We start from the raw sequence: 20,453 nt of genomic DNA, 5'->3' as shown, positions 1-20,453 counted from the left end.
AGGCTCAGCCAAGTTAATTAACATGGAGTCACCGCCCTGGGCCCCCCACCCACAAGGACATGAATCAGGGTGCAGTGCACTGTGCCAGGCAGCACAGGGGCGGGGCCCCAGGCGTGCTGATTCCTGGGGTCACAGACTGGCTCGGGGATGTGTTGATTCTTCTGTTATATAAATTAGTAATATTGCAAATACAAATTAAACTTTTGGTAGTTAGAAGAATAATAAACCCTACTGCTTTTTCTGTCAACTCGATATATCTTGCTGCAATAAAAATGACTGTGGTAAGATGAACAGACTGAAAACTTTCTTATATAAAACAGATGTTGACAAAGTTTTCCTTCTGGGACATAATTTGCAGTGAAAAAAAAGTAATTAATTGTGCATGGTATTGCAATACTCAGCATATCGCAAAACATCTAAAATCAAAATAATATTGTATCCTAACTTAAGCATAGTGATGTTAACATATCACTATGGCCTCTGGTGATCTCCACTTCCCGTGCACTAGTGAGTGTACAAAGTTTTCCACTTTGGTTCTTTCTACATATAAAACAAGTGTTGGTGATTTTCCTTTACATTCTCACTGTTTCCTGTGCCGACAAAACCATTTCAATGTTTCATGGAGCCATTTAGGATGTTGCACATTGTGAAATACTTTAAATCTTAACCTGTTGAGTGACTACTCTTCTACTCAGTTTCTGCATTTACAAACCTGAAAAATATCAAGGTAAGCAGTGATAATCATCTCCCAGCCAACAGCTGATCTGCATACAGGAGGTCTGCTCAGCGCCTCTCTGTGGCCTGACCAAGCTTCAGTATTTCTTTTAAAAGGCCACTAAATCATTATTTAGCATTTCATGTTTCAGATAGCTGAATAAGACAACTGGAGTCACTTTTGATTCACATTTGTTTGTTTTTTATAATACATATTTCAGTAAAATCTACTTCAATACACTGATAGTACAAGAAAAAAATAGTATATTATACTTCAGATGTGGAGCACACCATTTAGTTCTCAAATCTGGACGCAGACATCCTTTCACTCCCTTTTTATGAACAGTAAAAAACAGTGCTGTGGAGTAACAGAACTCTGCAGACTGAAACAGAAGAGGAAACAAAGACATGAATTCAAACTACGTGTGGACTGATACATACCTGCTGAGTATCAAAAAATGCTTTTTACATTTCTGTTTACAACAAAGTCCGCTCAGGCTTTTTATATTACGTTTGATTACAAAAAGGAGTTATTTCATTTACAGTCTAAGGCTGCCCACATCTTCTGAGCTCCCGAGGATCGGTGAGTGTGAGTGTGTGTGTGTGTGTGTGTGTGTGTGTGTGTGTTTTTACAACAGTCCCTTTAATCCTTTGTGGGGCTTCAGTAGCTCCATAGTAAGAGCAGGCTGACTGTCTGAGCCAATCAGAGAGCAACTCTGATCTGTGATGGGGGTGTGGGGGGTAGGATGTGTCCTGCACTTCCTCAGCAGTGTCCACAGTCACTCCCTGTCCCCCCTGGGGGCCCCAGCTCAGGGCGGAGCACTCAGGATGAGGTGGTTTCTGCTGATGCTGCTGGTGGGCTGGAGGGGGGCGGAGCCTCTGCTGCTGCCTCTGATTGTGCCACTTCGGGCTGACTGCTGGGGGGCTTCGGGAGCTGGGTGGGGGTTTTGGGTGGTGCAGGATGAGGCTGGCTGACCTGCACAGAGAGCTGCGGCAGTGGCTGAGCCACTGCTGCCGGTTTAGCCAGAATGAGCTGCGGCGTGTGCCGGCCTGCTGTTAGCTGGACCGTAGGGGTGGTGGTGGCCGGTTTAGCGGTTGTGTGCGCTAACTGTGTAGCAACAGGTTTAGCCTGGATGAGCTGCGTGACCTGGCCTGATGGGTTGGCCTGCATGAGCGTGGCCAGCTGGTTGGCTGGGATGGTAATGATGGTGATCTTCTCTCCTGCTTTGGAGCCGGCAGGCAGCATGGTGGGCAGAGCCTGGATGACCAGTTTTGGGGGAGCGCTGGCGGAGGCGTTGGCCACCGTTACTGGCACTCCTGTGGTGGTGGTGAGGATGGAGGAGGAGTTTAACGTCACCTGACCGAGCGAGTTGGTCATGACCACTGGCATGGCTCGGATGGGCCTGCAGGAGAAAGAGCAGGGAGAATTATGGGGATGATAAAATAAGGATATAAAATAAAAACTTAAGAACAGACCAATTCATATGTAGTTTGTTGAGTTTTACTAACAGCAATTACATGACCAGCACTCAGCCAATCAGATGATAGCATTTAAATTGTCTTCCTATATTCCCTTTATTCCAAAGTAAGATTAAACTGTTATTTAAGACAGCCACATCAAAGAATACATATCAATCGTCCAATTGGCTTTTAAAAACCAAGTTAGCTGGATGAGAAGAGGATTATTTTGGCTTTCTAGTTTCTTGTTACCTTGGATGAGTGATGTCATGTGTGAAGGACCTCCCAGAAGACATGTTATATATAGAAATACTAAACTGTGACACATTATGAGAAACTGTGAATAGCGACCTGGTGGCGGCGTTGCTGGGGATGACAGTAACATAGGTCTGCTGAGGCTGGGTAGCGGCGGGGGAGTTTGTGCTCAGGCTGGAGGGGCCATGCTGGTGAGCCGGGTGCTGGCTAGAAGAAACCACGCCCTCACCATCCTCCAGCTCCTCTCCATCCTCCTCATCATCAATCACACGGATGTTCTTGGGCATGTCTTTAAACTGGTAGGCCAGTCGCTGTCCCTCCACTTTAGCCAGGATGCCACGCTGGTAGTAATACCTAAACACACACACACACACAGATATTATCACAGCTGTGTTATATATTAGACAGACCGGTATGCTTAGGACTACAAAGGGTTCTGTGTTTGTGGAGAGGACAGGCTGACCTCAGGGCTCTGCCCATGGTCTCGTAGTTCATGTCGGGCTTGTTCTTGTGTTTCCCCCACAGTTTGGACACAGCCTTGGAGTCCACCAGTTTGAAGATGCCCTTCTCCCTCTGCATCCACTTGATGTACCGGGGACAGGTGTTTTTATCCTGCAGCAGCTCTAGCAGGAACTCCCACAGATAGGTGGTGTTGCCTTGATGACACAAAGCACATCATCATGAAATCCAGAAGCTCTGTATCACATATATCCCTTCAGTGATGTATCAATGCACTGGTGGGGCAGGGTCCTCAGGGGCAAGTAAGTTCTCCGACAGCACTTCACGGGAAGTGTGAGCTTTTTCGATAATGGAACGTTTTATAAACCTTGACAAAACAAATGACTATGATAACTGATATTCACAGACACCAAACTACTGAACACGAGCCAAAGCATCAAGTGAATACAGAAACACGTAAATGTGCTAACATTTTTATTACATGATAGGGATGCACAAACTAATCGGCTGCACATCGCTATCTGCTGATATTCGCCTTGTTGACTGCCATCATCCTATCGGCAGATAAGATGACATTCACCAGTAGCAGTGATTAATGTTTTCCTGTTGTGTCACATCAACAATAAGGGGATCAATCAAGGGGACAATAGAAACAAAAGGACGCAGTAAACTGACGATCAACATGTCGGGGAATGCACTATTTTTCCCTGATACGTTGTGAAGAACAATGCCATGTTAAAATCGTCAGGAGGAGAGCTAGTAAACGCTAGCTGTAAGCAGCAGGTGGCCACAACTAACAGCCAACAGAGGTTGCATTGAACTACATTTTGCTGCGTTCAAGTTCTATTCAATAAAAATGAGTATAAAAATGAGTATTATGCAAAGGTAAATTATAATGGTCTCATGGTGCGTTAAATGTAATCTTCTAAAATTTAGTTTTGGCAAGAAACTTGAATTAAGTAATATCACACCCGAGGTCGTGCTGTTGTGACCACAGCTGTGCTGCTACAGTACAACAGCACGACCTCGGGTGTGATATTGCTTTATTGCAACAGTTCTAAACATGCCATTTATCAACAGCATAAAGCAGCAACGGGTTATGATTTGTTTGTTTATTTAATGATTCATTTGGGTCCGCCAACACAAATAGTTCTACAACTGGACCGGGACTGGGCTGTTGCCAAGCAACACACAAAACAACACACTAGCTTGCCACTTTGTGTAAGTCAATCAGACACATTACCAGAGACCAGCTGCTGTGTATCATGTAGGCTGCATCTGAGTGTTTCCAATTATTTTGCAACCAGTGAAATACAGTAAGTCTGTTGACAGCCGCATTGGTGAAATACATGTGATGCTGATGAGTCACAGCTTAATCAGTATGTTGAGTCGTCTTCTGGTGTCGAATGAGCAGATAAGAACATACCTGGCCATATATATGAGCATACCTGGAGATTCACAGTGAAGTAATCAGACTTCTTTCTGTCCCTTTCTCCTTTTCTGACCATTAGTTATTCAACTCAAATGTTATTTGTGGTAATATGTTGCATTTTGCGGCTAATTACTAATTAGCATAAATAACTGCTCAGAGCACCTGTAAAGTGGAGTGATACACGCGTAGTGAAAAGTCCCAGTGCTGTTATACTGTATATCAGCACTCGTGAAATGACTCCTGTCCAATCAAAATGCTCGGTCGGAACTAATTGCTGTATAATAAATAATAAAAAGGCTTTTGAAGCAATTATCTTTAATAAAAAAGTTTTTCATGAGTGAAAAAGGCTTATATTAAAGGTTGTTACAGCCTAAGTGATTAAAAGGATGTTTTTTCCAAACTTTATCAGGTATGGATATTTAGATTTTCTCATATATTCCTGTATCTTTAACTCCATCTTACAGAGCAGGATCATCAACATAGAATTGAAACCACAGGTCAATAAAGACCGTTTTTCAGTTGTGAGGAAACGGTGAGACATGTTCCCCTCAGACTTCTGGTCTAACCACTAGCCTACTACATGTTAACAGCATATGAAATGTTGAACAGCAGTACACACTGAGGGAAATGGTGAAATTAGTTTTAGGACTTTGCTGTTCAACGGTAGGTTGTTCCCTTCCACAAGGTACAAACCTGATGTCAGACATAGGAGTCCACTGCTTCCCTAAAGTAAGGAACCAGCACAAAGCAGCTGTCAAACAAAAAAAAAAAAAAAAAGACCATTGCAGAGAACTCCAGGGTCTGTAGCACTCATTTCACGATTTCCTGGAGAATACAAATGACAATACAGACACACAACACACACAAACACAAATGCTCCTCCCTCCCTACCTCTATCAGGGTATCTGCAGGTTTCAGTAAGTTAAATTTAAGACTTTTTAAGACCTTTTTAATGCCACCTTGAATGGAATTTAAGACTGAAAAAACTATAAATATAAGCGATGGTTGGGGGATCCCGCTGTACTATAACCAGTGCTTAATTTGTAAAATTAGAAGTGGGGGAGAAACACTTTTTTAAGCGGCACCAGAGCCACTTCACTGCGCAACTTCGAATGGAATGGTTATGACATCTAGTGTTGTCACGGTACCAAAACTGGGACCCACGGTACAATACCAGTGAAAGTATCACGGTTCTGAGTAGTATCATGATATCACAGCAAAAATGAGGCAGATGTGCCTTTTGTCATTTATAAAAAGATAAATAACTTTTCTATAATACATCAATAATATTTCAATGGAATAAATTACTTATTGACTTATTCATACTTCAAAAACAGCATCAATAAGTGATTAACATAGGGGGGATTGAAATTAAATAAATAAGTAAAATAAAAATCAACCAGCCACCCTCCTCCCCTGACAAGTAAAGAACAGTCCCTTAAGTGCGGTGAGGTTTGTGGACCGTTACCTGCCACAAAGAGAGAAATGTGAACGCCTCGTTTCTCCTCTGACACGCCACATACCTGTGTGCTGCCACAGCTTGGCTGTCCAGGTACTACTGGGCAGTCATGACACCAACGAAGAGGAAATTAGGCTACTGGACCTGGGGTCGGATTTCTCTGTAGCTGGTAGGGCTGTACCCAAATATTCAGATATTCGAATATTCGTTTCTATGGGTAGGTATTCGTTATGAAAATTTGGTATTCGATATTCGTTTTTTTATTTACTTATTTTTTTAATTAATTTTTTTTTTAACTACATATTTTTCTGGTGCTAAATGTAGTCTTTTTGTTGTTGGTAAATGCAGGTTATCAATAAAAATCAAAACTTTTAAATTCCATTGTTAGAAATGTGAAAATATAGTATAGCCTACCAACTGAGCTTGTGTGCACGGCACGCTTGAGCGCATCCGTCTGAGGCTGTGGATCAATGCCAAGTTTTACCACTTTATCACTATTCCCTCTAACTTGTAGCTGTTTTTTTGTTATGTTTTGAATTTAATATGAATTATAGAACTGTTTTTGTCAACGTTTGTTTCCCCCGTTTTGTACAATAAATTGTTTCAAGTTTCAACAAGTTTATTTTGGAGCGTGTGACACAAGTGTGTTTTGAAAACGACCGCGGACTGTCACCTGCTCAACGCATCAGTACCTTCGGATGCCATGACAGTAATAGATTATAGATTAATAGATTATAATAATAATAATGTCAAAATATCATTTACAGACCGATTTAACAGACGATCACTGCTGCCCGACCCGCAGGTCCATTTGCGGGTCCCGTGGGTTATGGGTCGACCCGCGCATCACTACTCAGCTCAGTCTATAAAGGCTGTACACACAACAGTAAGGCTATAGACATTATATTCTATTCAGGCCAGCAGAACCAGCAGCGCATCGGCTCTACAGTGCACAACACTACTGACCATTTTATTGCAGCACAGAGTGTCTGCCAGCAACCAATTACTTGCAGAGGCTTCCTACAACTTGTTTCAACGGTTCCGATTTAATCAGAAGACAAATTAAACAGGATGACTAGCCAATGTGAAAATCAAAAGAAAGCATGGAATAATGTACTGAAGGAGACTGTTGTGTCATCACATCTTTTTGTGGTTTGAGAGCAAAGATCCGGTCGCTGCTGTGCAAAACGCAATATAATTAGGTCCGAAAAAACCCCGGAGGAGTCTTTGAAAGGAGCCGAGCCTGGCGTAAAACCGGAGAGAGCAGGCAGCACGGCCGCAGCACGCACCCCGTTCGTTTCTGCTGCTGGTTGAAATCTGGACTCGCACAGCGTGCTGAATGATTTGTTTTGCTGGCACAAAACTATTTTTAGTCGCAAATGCGAGTAAAATGCTCGCACGTAGAGCTCTGTGGAAAACAAATCACTGCCGACAAGTAAAAAGTCATAAATAATAACTTTCACTGCTCAAAGATACTCACATGTCTGGAAAACAAACCACTACAGCAGCATATTGAGTGCCAGGTGGCCAGCGTACACCGTTAAGCCCTTTTCACACAGAGCGCGCGCGCGCAGGCCTCCGTCGACGAACCGATTCATTGTGTATGTGCGCATGGACACTCACAGAAAAGTGCCGCGAGAATAAAAAAAAAGAAAAGAAAGAAAATCAGATTAAATATTCCTTCCGCAACAATTTTAAGACCTTTGAGTAATGAATTTAAGACCAATTTAAGACATTTCTAATGAATTTAAGACATTTTCAGGGCTTACTTTTAAATACATGAATTTAAGACTTTTTAAGACTTTTCAAGGATCCGCGGGTACCCTGTCTATAGATTGTTGGCTGACAAGCGTTCGCTTGAACAAGCTAACGATTTTGGCTAGTGATAGTTAATTTGAACAAGCTTACTTACTGCTAATGAAATAAGTACTACAGAGCCTGGAGTCTCCCCGACAGTATCCAGTTCTTTATTTTGACCACTGCAATCTACGCTTTGCTCAGGTTTGTTAATTTAGGAAAGTAGTGGACTTTTATTTCTGACCAACAGTTTTTACCTTGTCGGGCAGAACAACATACCACTGAGCAACAAGGTCCTGAAACTAATTTCTCCATTTCCCACAGTGTGTATTTCTGTGCTGGAGGACTACAGTTAAGTGTTTCATATGTTGTTTACATGCACCAGTGGCTGGGCTGGAACTCAAAGTGGATCAATGTCATTTTCTTGCAGCCAAAAGACACCTCTAAACAGTCTATATGGCATGTTGTGTTCTTGTGCACTGATTTGACTTCAGAGCTGGGACAAACCTTTGCCCTCCCTTGGTCTTTTCTTGATCCCCAGGTCAAAGGATCCATTCGAAGCAGGTTGGTGTGTCTTGGGCTTGCGTCCACCTGCACATAAGACATAAACACATTGCACAGTCTACTATGGCCCAAAGAGCTTAAGGTCTCAGCACAGAAACCCTGAGCAACTAACAGGTAATGACTGATTTTAGAGAAACAAAAGAACCTATGTAACCTCCGGCACTAAGAATTGTTTTACTGTGAATGAAGCCCACATCTTTTACACGGAGCCTTGGAGAGTCATATGTAGTGACACTGACCTCCTCTCTTTCTCTTGGCAGCAGGTTCACAATCAGGAGGGATGGGAAAGGACTCCTCCTCTATGGGCCCACACTCTGTAGACACCTCCACCACCGTCTCCATCATCACATCCTCTGCTGGGGTCAAACAAAACAACATTCTTTATTAAGATGCATGTGAACTGCAGGAGTCATTATCAAATACTGATGCAGGATATGTGTATGTGTGTGTGTGTGTGTGTGTGTGTCCTTATTTATTATGTGTTCTGTTTCTTAAATGCAGCAGCTAGGCTACCTGGTGGGCGGAGTGATCGACCTTGTTGGGAGCAACTGGGCCCAGTGCTCTTAGGCTATAACCCTTTCACTCTGGCTGAGATGGTCTCTTCCCTCACAGCATTTGTTACTTTCACACTTCCAACACCCCCCACACACTACATGCAGCACTCATGTAGACACACACCTTCACCATTAATTCTACTGATTGACATATCTCATCATTACCTTAGTTTAATATTATTTTTACTATGTAAATAAATGATTCATTATTTTGCCTTCAGTCTGCATCTCCCTCTTTTTTGGTCACGGCTTTAGAGCCAGGTCGTGACAGTGTGTGTGTGTGTGTGTGTGTGTGTGTGTGAGAGAGAGAGAGACCCATGAGCATGCAGATATCAGGTTGTCACTTTAAGTATCATCACTAGTGATGCCAATGTTTGTTTTCTGTACACATTTAGATTCTGTATGTGTAGAGTGCTGACACAGTCTGGTGCATATGTTATAAAAGAAGTGTAGTGTTCACATAGCGAGTGTGTGGTTGTGCGACAGAGAAAGAGTGACTGTGCATGTGCTCAGAGCACAGGTGCATACATGTGGCTTTTTCACTCCATAACGATAACAACAGATTAAGCAGCCACAGTGTACAACTGTCAACATATAATTAGACGTGATGTTCATAGGTTCTCCATGTTTAGACTCTCAAGGACGCAAAGGTGGTCATTTATGTGGGTCCCCAATAAAATATGAGTTTTTGACAAATTGTAGTGTTAAACTCACGTTTGATGTTACATGATGATAATTTTATAATATATTTATTTTTGCAGAATGTTGAGCTATTTGGCGCAAATGAATCTCAACCACTTGGAGTTACTGTGTCTTTTAGCCCAGCTGCCTGTTCCATCAGTAGACACTGGAGAGTGACCTCTGGTGGCGCATGCTGTGCGCTACATATAATGAGTTTAAAGGGATAGTGCACCTAAAAACGAAAATTCAACCATTATCTACTCACCCATGTGCCGAGGGAGGCTCAGGTGAAGTTTTAGAGTCCTCACAACACTTGCGGAGATCCCAGGGGAGAGGGGGTAGCAACACAACACCTAATGGCGGCTTACAGTGTCCCAGATTCAAATGTCCAAAAACACATAAATGAAACCACAAAATATCTCCATTCTGCTCGTTCGTAGTGATCCAAGTGTCCTGAAGCCCGGACATAAAAAGTTGTTTGGAAAAACGTCATTTGAACTCTGTTTTTAGCCTTATTGTAGCCTGTAGCTCTATCTGCCTCATGTGTGCGTGCTTGCACGCGAGACCAGCGAAAGCACATGAACACACACGAACGCGGTGCCCATGTCTCACGGTCTCGAGGTAGAGGCAGTTAGAGCTGCAGGCTTTTTTTCCAAAAAACTTTTTATGTCAAGGCTTCAGGACACTTGGATCACTATGGACGAGCATTATGGAGATATTTTGTGGTTTCAATTATGTGTTTTTGGACGTTTGAATCTGGGGCACTCTAAGCCTCCATTAGGTGGAGTTGTGTTGCTACCCCCTCTCCCCTGGGATCTCCACAAGTGACAGTGGCTCCTCTGCTCTGAGCATCATGGTCAGAAACAAAATAAGTGTGTTGTTGGTTCCACTACTCTGATCTACGTGATTTTAAGGCCAGAGGCATTGGGTAAATGATTATAAAAAAATATATAATTTACTTATTTAAGATTTTACAATGCAATGGAAAAAAAGTTTCATAAAATCCTGCGCCCCATGTCTTAGTATTCTTAAGACTTCTGAAATACTGATTTAAGACAATTTAATACCAATTAAGGCCTTATTTTTAGATTGATGGATTAAATGCATTTTTTATGGATCCATGGTAACCCTGTATTTTATACAGCAAATAACATATATTTAGACAGGATGGTGGGTTTTTAGGCCATCATCTATAGCAAAAATGCATTAGGATCTGGATGCTTTACTGCCACAGCTAAAGTATGTCTGAATCAGAGGTGAACGACACAGCCTGGACCTGATCTGACTTCCTGTATTCATCTCATACGTATTCTCTCAATCAACAATAAATACAACTCCTGACAGCTGTAATCACGTAACAGCTAAGATGCACAGATAACAGATATTGATGGTCATATCAACCTGCAGTTCACCGTTTACATGACTTATAGATTACTGTGTCTATTTAACAGAAGAGGAAGTGTTGACAGTGTGTTTTACCTGTGTTGCGTTCATTGTGCAGTCCTCCAGGAGACTCCATGTGGAGAAGAGCTTCGGCTGCTTCAAATGTTTTGTCAAAACACACCATGTCATGACCCGACATCTCCACTGAGAAGAGAAGCAAAGAGAAGGCTGTCGGTACACTGACCTGTGCAACACATGCTCACTCAGCAGAGTTTGTGAAATCAAACAACAACACAAAGATCCTGTTTCTGCTGAGAAAACAATACATTCACAACAGCGCTGCAACCTCAACTATTTTGAAATAGTGACTTCCTTGTTTGAGGTTTGTAGAGACAGTCTGCTCCTCCCTTCCTGTTTTCAGTAACCCTGTTTCAATAGTAAGACACTGTTCCTGCCAGCAGAGGGCAGTGTGCTGCTATTGTACACATAGCAGCAGCTCAAATGAAAAGAAAGTACTTCTGTCTTATGAATAGGTACCATTAACTGGAGATCAATACGAATGACACAAAGCTTGTGCAAATTGTCACAGTCAAATGAAAGATATTTTCAGATTTGTACATGGAGCTGAATTTAAACTGATTTCAACAATCAAAATAAAAGAAATAAAGCTGTTATGAGACCTTAAAGTAATAACAAATAAGATTTTCCTTCAAATAAATAGAAATACAGTGGTGATTGTGCCTATGGCTTATTGATGAAAGCCCTAGCATTTGCAGTACTATGAACTGGGTGTCTGGTTACACTGGAGAAAAATCTCAAGTGACACACAGTTTGTGATGCGTTTTCCATCACCCAGCATTGATTAGTCCTTTTTCCTTTTTTTTGTGTGAAGCAGCGTGCTGTTTTTGTTTTTTGTTTTTGTCAGTCTCTGCTAACGTCATGAGCCAACAGCTACTATTGCTGAACAAACAAAGGAGAGAGGGATGACGTCACACAGACGCCACTATCAGGATCTCTGGGAAATGAGACACACCTGCAAGTACCGCATATTGCCATAAGTGCCGCCATAGAGGACACACAGAGATCTTTGAGATTGTAACTTTTAAGTATAATGGCATTAAGCATAACAGACAGAATGCACAGTGTCTACCAACACTGATCTGGATTCATAATAAGTTATACTATTAGAAGCAGTGGGAAACTGTATATGAAATTTTGACAACGTAATACATGAATGAGATTATTCCTCTTTAGTGGCAGTAAACACAACACATGATAGCTGTGATGTATTCAGAGTTTAACAATATATTTGGGGGCAGACATCAGGGCTATGGCTATGTACTGACACCCACAGAAACACACACAAGAGAGTTTCAGGTATGTAGAGACGTTAGGCCGGCTACAACTCAGGCTACTCTTTTACATGTTTCTAGTTAGCAGAGACAAAGAGTCTGACAGTAGCCCCTCATGGCTCCTTAGCTCTGACTAACAGCTCTGTGTTGCCTCCCATTCTACCAAGCGCTGGTCATGTCCCCAAATGCTGCACATCACACACCACCCAGTCATGAACCCACACCTCCTATGATGCAGTTTTAGTTTATGAGCGAGGTTAGCTATTCATCCAACACCAAATTCCATTGGCTACATTTATATAAACACCCCAAAGTTCACAACAGTAGAAAATATCTTTACGCATTACAAGAGGAAAGAAGGATTATGATGTTTGATATAAAAAAAAAACTTTAAATGATTTTTGACATATATTTAGCATGTAACAAAAAAATAAAAATAAATATCCAACACAGGGACACGGAATTAAAATTTGGAAAATGTCTTTTTCATTTTGCTCTCTCTTTAACAAAAGCCCTGCCAGGGTTCAATATTAAATATGGCCACAAAATGTTACTCTTGAGCCACTAAGTTATCATCTATAGGTGACCCGCTGTGGCCATTAAGTTATATCAGGTTTCTCTGGAGAATAGGAGAGACCTGATAGCATGTCTAAATGAGAAAACTTGTCGAAATAAAGGTTAAATAAAAAAATATCCCCATACTGCAATCATTTGCCAAGACAATGTTACAGTTCCACAAACATCCTCATTTATTTGCTACCTGTAGTTCAACATTCTACGAAAGCTGCCAACAGTACACGTCTAGTACTAGTCTAAGGCTTGAGACTTAAGTTGCCGTATCATCCTGGTGACGACAGAAAATGTGTTTGGGATGAACAGAGATCTCCTGCAGGACCCCTCTGGGATGAAAGTGGTTTTGTAAGTATGTTTAACTATCACTTAACAAATGACAAACACATGACAACTACAACAGAGCGGGTCTTCATGCCGCTATCACTGGAAGAAGAGTGAGTTAGCAGTTAGATACCTGCCACCTGTTGGCTGATAACAATCACAACAACCAATCACAGCCAACAGATATCTTTCCCTTCTTCCGTAAATATCGGTCTGTTACTTATGCAGTCCTTACTCAGACCTTGAACACAAACCATTATGTTGCACTGCCCAAAATACATATAATTTAATAATTAAATTAATACTGTAAACATGTGGGTGACTAGTCAACTAATGGCCCTAAATGATGACTATTGATCGACTAGGAAAATTCTTAGTCTGGCGCAGCTCTAAACCCAACGTTACTGAAGAACCTCAGCTGAGTACAGTTTAAAGGCAACATTAAAAATACTTTTGAGTTAGAGTTACAGACACTTCCAATTAGTGTTTACATTTTACCGTAAAATGGTCTGTACTGAACAATACTGCTGAGTTACTTTTACTTTGATAACAAACAGTGCTTGTAGCTGTTACTAATTACAAAGTGCTTTACATAAACTCAATACAAAACAATAAGAAACAGCTGTTAACTCAAATATGATCTGGATTATTTTCAAATCAGTCATGTTAATCGTGTATCATTTAGTGTGATTTCTTTTTTTTCTTTGGGCATATTAAAATTAAGTTATTTTTTAACATTTTAACATCACATTTTAATGTTGTAATTATGACACTAACAACTATAGATAATAATAACAAAGAAATGATAGACTGTGAATTTAAGAGATTGCAAGAGAATATACCTTATATTTAGAAAGATATTTTCATTCTGTTAATGTCTTTTCATTTATTAAAGTGTGATGATTAATGAAGGCTGTGTTAAGTTATGCTTAATTGCCTCTTCTCTAAGATATTGTTTTTACATAGCTTTATATTTGGGCCACCAAGATGAGGGGCTTGGTTGCCTGTGGGGCCAGTGCTTAAAAATATTAGCATCTATCCCTGCCTGCTGTACACACCTACAGACCTGTTGATATTACCACCACAACATCAACTGGATGCATCATATGTGACGGGGATTTATCTTATTTTCATTATATTTCCCACAGTAACTGTGCTTACATTCTTTCAATCACTCTGTAGTACAGAGTGACCGTGATGGTCTGAGTTGCTTTATAATAATGTGAGACATCTGTTGTTGCAGGTGCTGTATTTATATTGTTCTATTCAATGTGATAGAGAGCAGGGGTCATAGTGAGCAGAAGGCTTGCAGCAGAGATGTCTTTGCAAGATGAGTGCTACTAAAAAGGAGAAGAATACTGAGTCACTCTTCAATTGCTGAATGTTGAATTCACCCCGAACAATCTCTACCAGCATTAGACACATAAAGGAGAAACCCAAGCAGCCAATAACAGTTCTTGTGGTCCCCATGTGGTATCTCCCTGACAGTTGGAGTTTTAACTAAAAACTGGACAGGGAGGGAAAATTCAAACTGTGCTCTGAACAAAAGTGGAATTACTGAAACATCACCTTTATTTATTCGATTATAGTCTATGTAGAAATATTAAGGTGAATCCCACTCAATCAAAACTGACAGAATTTTCTATAAATCTATTCACTTTTTATTAGTCAGAAATGACATCCAGGGAACTCATCCTTACCGCTCTCAGCCACCTCTGTAACCACCTCCTGCTCCTCAGCCACGTCCTGCATCAGATACGTCTCATCGTCATAGACCAGGACCTGTGCCGAGTAGCACTCCTCCACCTGGGCACTGGGGACCTCCTCCACGATCACTGCCGGACACCCCTCTTCCTGCAGCACCACACCCTCCTCCTCTTCCACATCTTCCTCCACCTCCTCTCCACCAACAATCACCGCCTCGACTTCCTGCTGGACCACTTCTTCTTCCTCCTCCTCTTCCTCCTCCTCAGTGGGCTGCTGCTCACACTGAACCATTTGCAAAGATGTGACAAAGTGAGATTTTTAGTGAGGTCACAGTTTTCCCAGATCACAGCAATTACTATAATTCGTATAATGTTATTTTTACTGATATAAATGATGGACAAAACTAAGAAAATTAATGAATGTTGTATCAAACCTGACCTTCCTTTTACCCAAGTCCATCATAGAGAAAAGCTGAATTAACTCTGTTCTTTCTCCACAGACTTTGCAATCATTGGCACAACTTCCAGTATCTTTTACTAAAACTTGTTCAACATAAGAGGCTTTGTTGACTTCCTAGGCTTACCTGCTGGGGCTCCTCCACCACGGTGACATACTCCACTATGTTCCCTCCACCGTCTGACACTACCACAGAGGTCATCACTCATTCCTAACAAGAGAAAAGTATATGGGGTCAGGATGGAGACATTTGGAGTGAGTTTGCGTGTGTGTTTATGCAGGAGGTGGAGTCATGTGAAAGCCCCACGGCTCCCCTCATGACTGAGTCCCAGTATCGTTGTGGTGTTTGTTATGAGGAGAGAACATCAAGTCACTGTACAGTCTAAAATCTTCTGCAAAGTCCACTCTTTTGCTTAATTCAGCTTATAAGCAACCCGACAACTGACGTATTTTTTCAATAGCAATGTCAGAAAATTTTAAAAAGCTGCAATTTATCAATCCTAGACTTTCGCCAAGCACCAAACACACAATAGGCGATGAGTTCATGATCCACAGGCTGAAACAACCTACAAAGAGGGACTCAAACCCTTAGGACAATAAGACCATCAATAACCGATCAGCTAGATAAATAATACTAACAATGATAATACTAATAATACTAATAATGCAACAGCAATTAAGTCATGTATATATATTGGTGTTTAATATTGTGAGTCTGATGCCTGATGTTCTATAATTGACAATGTGTGGGAAGTCACTCAACTCTTTTGCACGACCTGGTGTTCATTAGGTAACACTCACTTTGATATTTCAATACCTTTAGAACTTACAAGGCTGCGTCACACTGTTCATGACAGCTTTCTGTAATGCGATACAACAACAATCAATATCAGTTCAACTGTAAGCTATATTACGAGAAAATCCACTGCTTTACCTTTCCGCAACACAGGGATTTCTGCCAGGAAACTGAAGCAGTTATATCTCTCTCTTCAAAGCCAGACTCAATTTAGAAAAACAGTGATTTAACATTTCTAAACATAGGAGCTGCTGATCTACTGCTGCCATTAGCACAACATCTCTCCCTCTTCTCTCTCATCGAGCACACACGGGAGTTGGTGTCGTCAAGTGATTTCACGTCCACGGATAGTTTGGTTTGTTTGGAGTGGTGTGAACGTTCATTCAAACTCTGGTGTGGACCAAACAAGCGAACCCTGGTCCACTTGAAAACTGGGAGTCTCAGTTCAATTGCAAGGGAACCCTGGTGCAGTTCGCTTGCAGTGGGAAATGCAAACGGACTATCCAGCGTACCAAAGAGAGGAAGTGAACCAAAGAGAGGAAGTGAGGTAGAGCGCAGTGCATTTTGGATAGGAAAAAAACAAAGCCAAAAGCGCGAACCAGGAGAAGCAGAGGTAAAAAAGAAAAAGTTGGAAAATGCTGCTCGCCTACCACTCATAGTGGGCAGCTTCTTGTGGAAAATCTATTAGGTTTTAACACCAAAGTAAAAACAGAAACCCAAAGACTGCATAAATTTGGTGTTGCTCCATTGTTTTTGTGGTGACCAAGCTGGCTGAAGGGGATGGATTTCAGTTTTCAGTCCTGACCAATTGATGAGCCGGGTTTTCTTCTTCCTCATGCTTTTTTTTTTCCTGGTCAGTGGTCGAAACGGGCGATACCGCCCCCAATAAAGCAGCTGTTGTAACTGCATGACATTGTCCAGGTGGCTTGGTCCACTTTAAAAAGTGCACTATGAAATTTTTCGGCATTCCCCGCCCAATGGAACCGAGTCCCCCCCCAAACTATCCTGGTGTGAATGCGCCCTCAGATTCACCAAAGTCATACAAAACCACAAACTAACTTATCACGGCAGCGGTAGACCAACAGCTCGTGTTCAGTGAGCCAAAATTACTGTTTGTCAATGATGTCTGGTGGGCTTTGAAGAAACCATAGATGGGGAACTTAATCAATGGAACAAGCTGGCTGATGAAAAGGTAAAGCAGAGCTCCAAACTGTATTTTGCGACCATTTTTGGAGTCAGTGCAAGTATATTTTACAACTTCTGCTTGTGTGTGACCTGCAAATTTGCAGGTGTTCTATTTTTCATGTTGTAAAACGATGAATTGTGCCTGCTCATTTGTTCCTACAGATAACAAAACATAAATCCCATGTATAGCCTTTTTTGTGACGAAACAAAAATTTATTAATACCTCTCTATATAAGAGGCCATCGTGTTCAAAAACAGAAATGCTGGTAAATAAGGACAGGACTATAATTCAATAAATTGGGCGTTACTTACATACATTTCAATCATTAAAATATTATCAGACTCATATCAGTTTGTTCTCAGTCTCCAATTGTTTTAATTATGATAGATGAATTTCTTAAAATGCTTCACAGGCTGCCTGTGATTTATATATGATTCAACCTCCATTTTACATGAATTCTCATATAAATCAGCATAATTCATCAGTTTGCTGCTGCAGAGCAGACCTGTCTCCTCAACTACATAAGCTAAATAAATTGTGTCTGACAATAAGGTTAATATTTTCAGAGGAAAATAAAATACAAGACGACGGCTTTCATTAAAGATCAGTCAGATATTGTCTGGGCTTCACATCTGTACAGATGTTATTTGAAGAATCCTCACATCCCACTGACCACAAGTCTCTGTGATGCTAAATACTTCAATAATTAAAACAGTCCAATGTTAATATAAAGTAGACAACACACAGTTAAAATGGCCAAAAATGTGAATAATTGCATTGCAGGACGATTTATGGTGTGCCCCTAAATTTTCTGCCTGTGCTCCTAAAATTTTCAGTTACGGGCTACAGTGCTCCTGCTAAAAAAAGATAGTTTGAAGCCTTGTAAAACAGTGAAAATAGTCTAAATATAGCAAACATTTAAACTGATACTGATTATTTTAGTTGGGACTTTTATTAGGTGGCTAGAATACCTTTGGCTGCTGACCCCCATCCCCAGCAGTACTGCCGTTTCTCCAAACTAGGGGCATACTGAGAGATATCTACTGTAAGTTACACACTGATTATGGGTAATTGCCTCATACAACCCCACTTCAAAAAATGTGAACGAGCCCTTTAAGTTTGAAACGATACGTATGTGATATACTGCTCAAACTATATGACTCAGAGGCTTGTTATCCTGTTATATTGTACTTATACGAACACTAGAGGGTATACATTGGCATTTTTAATGTTCATCCTTTACATGTTTTCGGCATACTTGCCTGATGTATCATGAAATGCAATTCCGGATGAAAAGAGGAAAACTGTACCGTTGGCTTAATGCCAGCACGACTAACTTACAACGGTAAAAGTGACTGAAAACACTGGCAGTGTCCATCGTGTCAGACACGGCTGGTGTGTCTGAAGATCTGACAGCCACCACCGTTAACCCACTCAGGCTAATGTTTACTTTCTGAGCGGGCTGGCTCGTCTCTGAGCTCACTGAGTGTGTAGCTGCAGCTACAAACTCTACAGCTAACTCGTTAGCTAATGCTTATGCTACAAACTTAGGATGACTTTACTAACGTTACTACTGCCGCTCACATTATGCACTTCGTAATGTAACGCCACCTATCCAATGCCACTAAAAGTAAATTAGCAGTCTCCTTTACAAGGGAGATCCCCACAACCCAAAACCATAGCAATGGTTAGCATTAACGTTACGAGCTCGAAAACAGTTAGCAGATAGCTAACAAACATATATACTGTATTTAGTGTATAGTTAAGGGACTACACTGTCATTGGCTGACCAGTGGGGCAAATTAAGACGTCTGTATATGGAGCTGTGGTCTATCAGAGCCTGCTGATGTGTTATTGCAGTGAGTTTCCTCCCCTTACCTTGTTTTGCTTTTGCTTGTGAAAAGTAAGCTCCACGGCTAACGTTAGCACTAGCTGGGCCTAACGTTAGCCAAGCTGTCAAGGCCAAAACGCTTACTTCGCTCGCATAAACAAGCGTTTGCACGTCCTTCTTCCCACAAAACCACTTTGCAGACACCTATTCACTTCCTGTGCCCAACTCTAAGGGGCGAAGGCGGATGAAGGCCCTGAAGTTGTGTTTTGATTCCAGCTTGTGTCTTGCTATCCTGTAGCTTCCCGGCGCGTCGCCTCCTCGCTGCAGTGGCTCCAGCGGGTCACAGCACAGACCGCCGTGACGTCACGAGGACAAACCCCACCAACAATGGGCGCAAACTCGTATGTACTTTGTGGTAAGATGTAAGCTTGTAACTACTCCTCCAGTGGCTTAAAATCACAAATGGACTCTGAAAACGTACTGTTCAGTAACACAAAGGTCAGTAGTCATAACAATAAATGGATAAGTAAAATAAGCAATTAATTAATCAAATAATTGTTTAGGCACACGTAAGCTCACAATCATTTGATAAGGCTACTGAGATGATTATTAAAGGACAGATTCACATTTTTTCATGTCTGTCTTGGTGTCCAAATGAACATGGAAACAGTTTTTGCTTGCTGTAATCATTCCTTCTGTTCAGGCACGTGCACAGATAGACCCCCAGGGGGTGCTCAAGCACCTGCATTTTCACCCTCCGTCTAGATAAGTGCCCTTTTTTCTTTTTTCCATTTCTTTTGATAATTGTATATTTTAGTTTTTAAATTGAGCTCATGGCATGAACTCTCAATTAAAAGTGCCTGACAGCTGCATTTGAGTTGAGCCCCAGCCCCTCCCTCATCACCCTACAGAGCAGCATCATGTCTCCCTCATCTGGCTTCATGAGCGGCCAGGTAACAATGGTGTTTGTCCTGAGCCTGGCATTGACTGTACCTGTTGTGAAATTAAACCACTATTTAAGCATCTCAATACAGCCAGACTAATTTGGGCAATGACCCACCATTAACAACCAGTAAGCTAGCCTGGCGGTGTGTAGAGGAAAAGAGGAGCACAGGGCTGCACGCGTCTGTTCTCCAGGATTCTTTCAGAATATTTAAAGCTTATTTAGAAGATCATTATAAGAATTAGCATGTGACTATTTCTAAGAGAAAGGAGAAGAAGAGAATGAGGAGGAACAAACTGAGAAGAGGAGAGCAAAGGAAAGGATTGAGAATAAAGTGAGGAGAGGAGAGGAGAGATCGCACTCAGCCTGATTGTTGCAGCTGGAAACAGGCCTACTTTGTAGTTTGGAAGGTAGACTGGTTGGTTCATCATTGTATTTATTCAGAGAACACCGTTTTTCACTTTCAAGATTTGTTGACTGTGATTGTGACTTCAGAGCACTTCAATGTGCACAATGTCATTGTTTTCTTTGT

General features: G+C 41.4%; 1 protein-coding gene across 2 annotated transcripts; it reads right to left on the bottom strand.

The window, feature by feature from the left end:
- Positions 1-893: 893 nt before the first annotated feature.
- On the bottom strand, positions 894-19,330 carry elf2a (E74-like factor 2a (ets domain transcription factor)). 2 transcript variants are annotated; one of them, XM_033633511.2, is made up of 9 exons: positions 19,026-19,330; positions 15,293-15,376; positions 14,703-14,991; positions 10,853-10,960; positions 8,378-8,494; positions 8,082-8,165; positions 2,891-3,083; positions 2,524-2,781; positions 894-2,117 (listed from the first exon to the last, which is right to left on the bottom strand). In XM_033633511.2, the coding sequence occupies exons 2-9, from the start codon at positions 15,365-15,367 to the stop codon at positions 1,538-1,540; spliced, it is 1,704 nt and encodes a 567-aa protein (XP_033489402.2). In that variant the 5' UTR covers positions 15,368-15,376; positions 19,026-19,330; the 3' UTR covers positions 894-1,537. The 2 variants fall into 2 exon arrangements, with proteins under 2 accessions (XP_033489402.2, XP_033489404.2); XM_033633513.2 differs by having other exon boundaries at positions 8,378-8,491; positions 19,026-19,327.
- Between the last annotated feature and the right edge of the window lie 1,123 nt (positions 19,331-20,453).

This window comes from Epinephelus lanceolatus, chromosome 7 (assembly GCF_041903045.1).
Source record: "Epinephelus lanceolatus isolate andai-2023 chromosome 7, ASM4190304v1, whole genome shotgun sequence".
In the NCBI taxonomy this organism is placed as follows: Eukaryota; Metazoa; Chordata; class Actinopteri; order Perciformes; family Serranidae; genus Epinephelus; species Epinephelus lanceolatus.
Note: the sequence above shows the minus strand (reverse complement) of the source record. Positions and strands in the feature narration are given on the sequence as shown.

What these genes read in the sequence shown, in the direction of transcription:
- elf2a (XM_033633511.2), bottom strand. Translation starts at nt 15,367, where the DNA reads ATGACCTCTGTGGTAGTGTCAGACGGTGGAGGGAACATAGTGGAGTAT. An exon ending in GCACAATGAACGCAACACAG is followed by an intron (nt 8,495 to 10,852) that starts GTAAAACACACT and finishes GTTTGACCCCAG; the next exon opens with CAGAGGATGTGATGATGGAG. An exon ending in AAGACCAAGGGAGGGCAAAG is followed by an intron (nt 3,084 to 8,081) that starts GTTTGTCCCAGC and finishes TGTGTCATCAAG; the next exon opens with GCAACACCACCTATCTGTGG.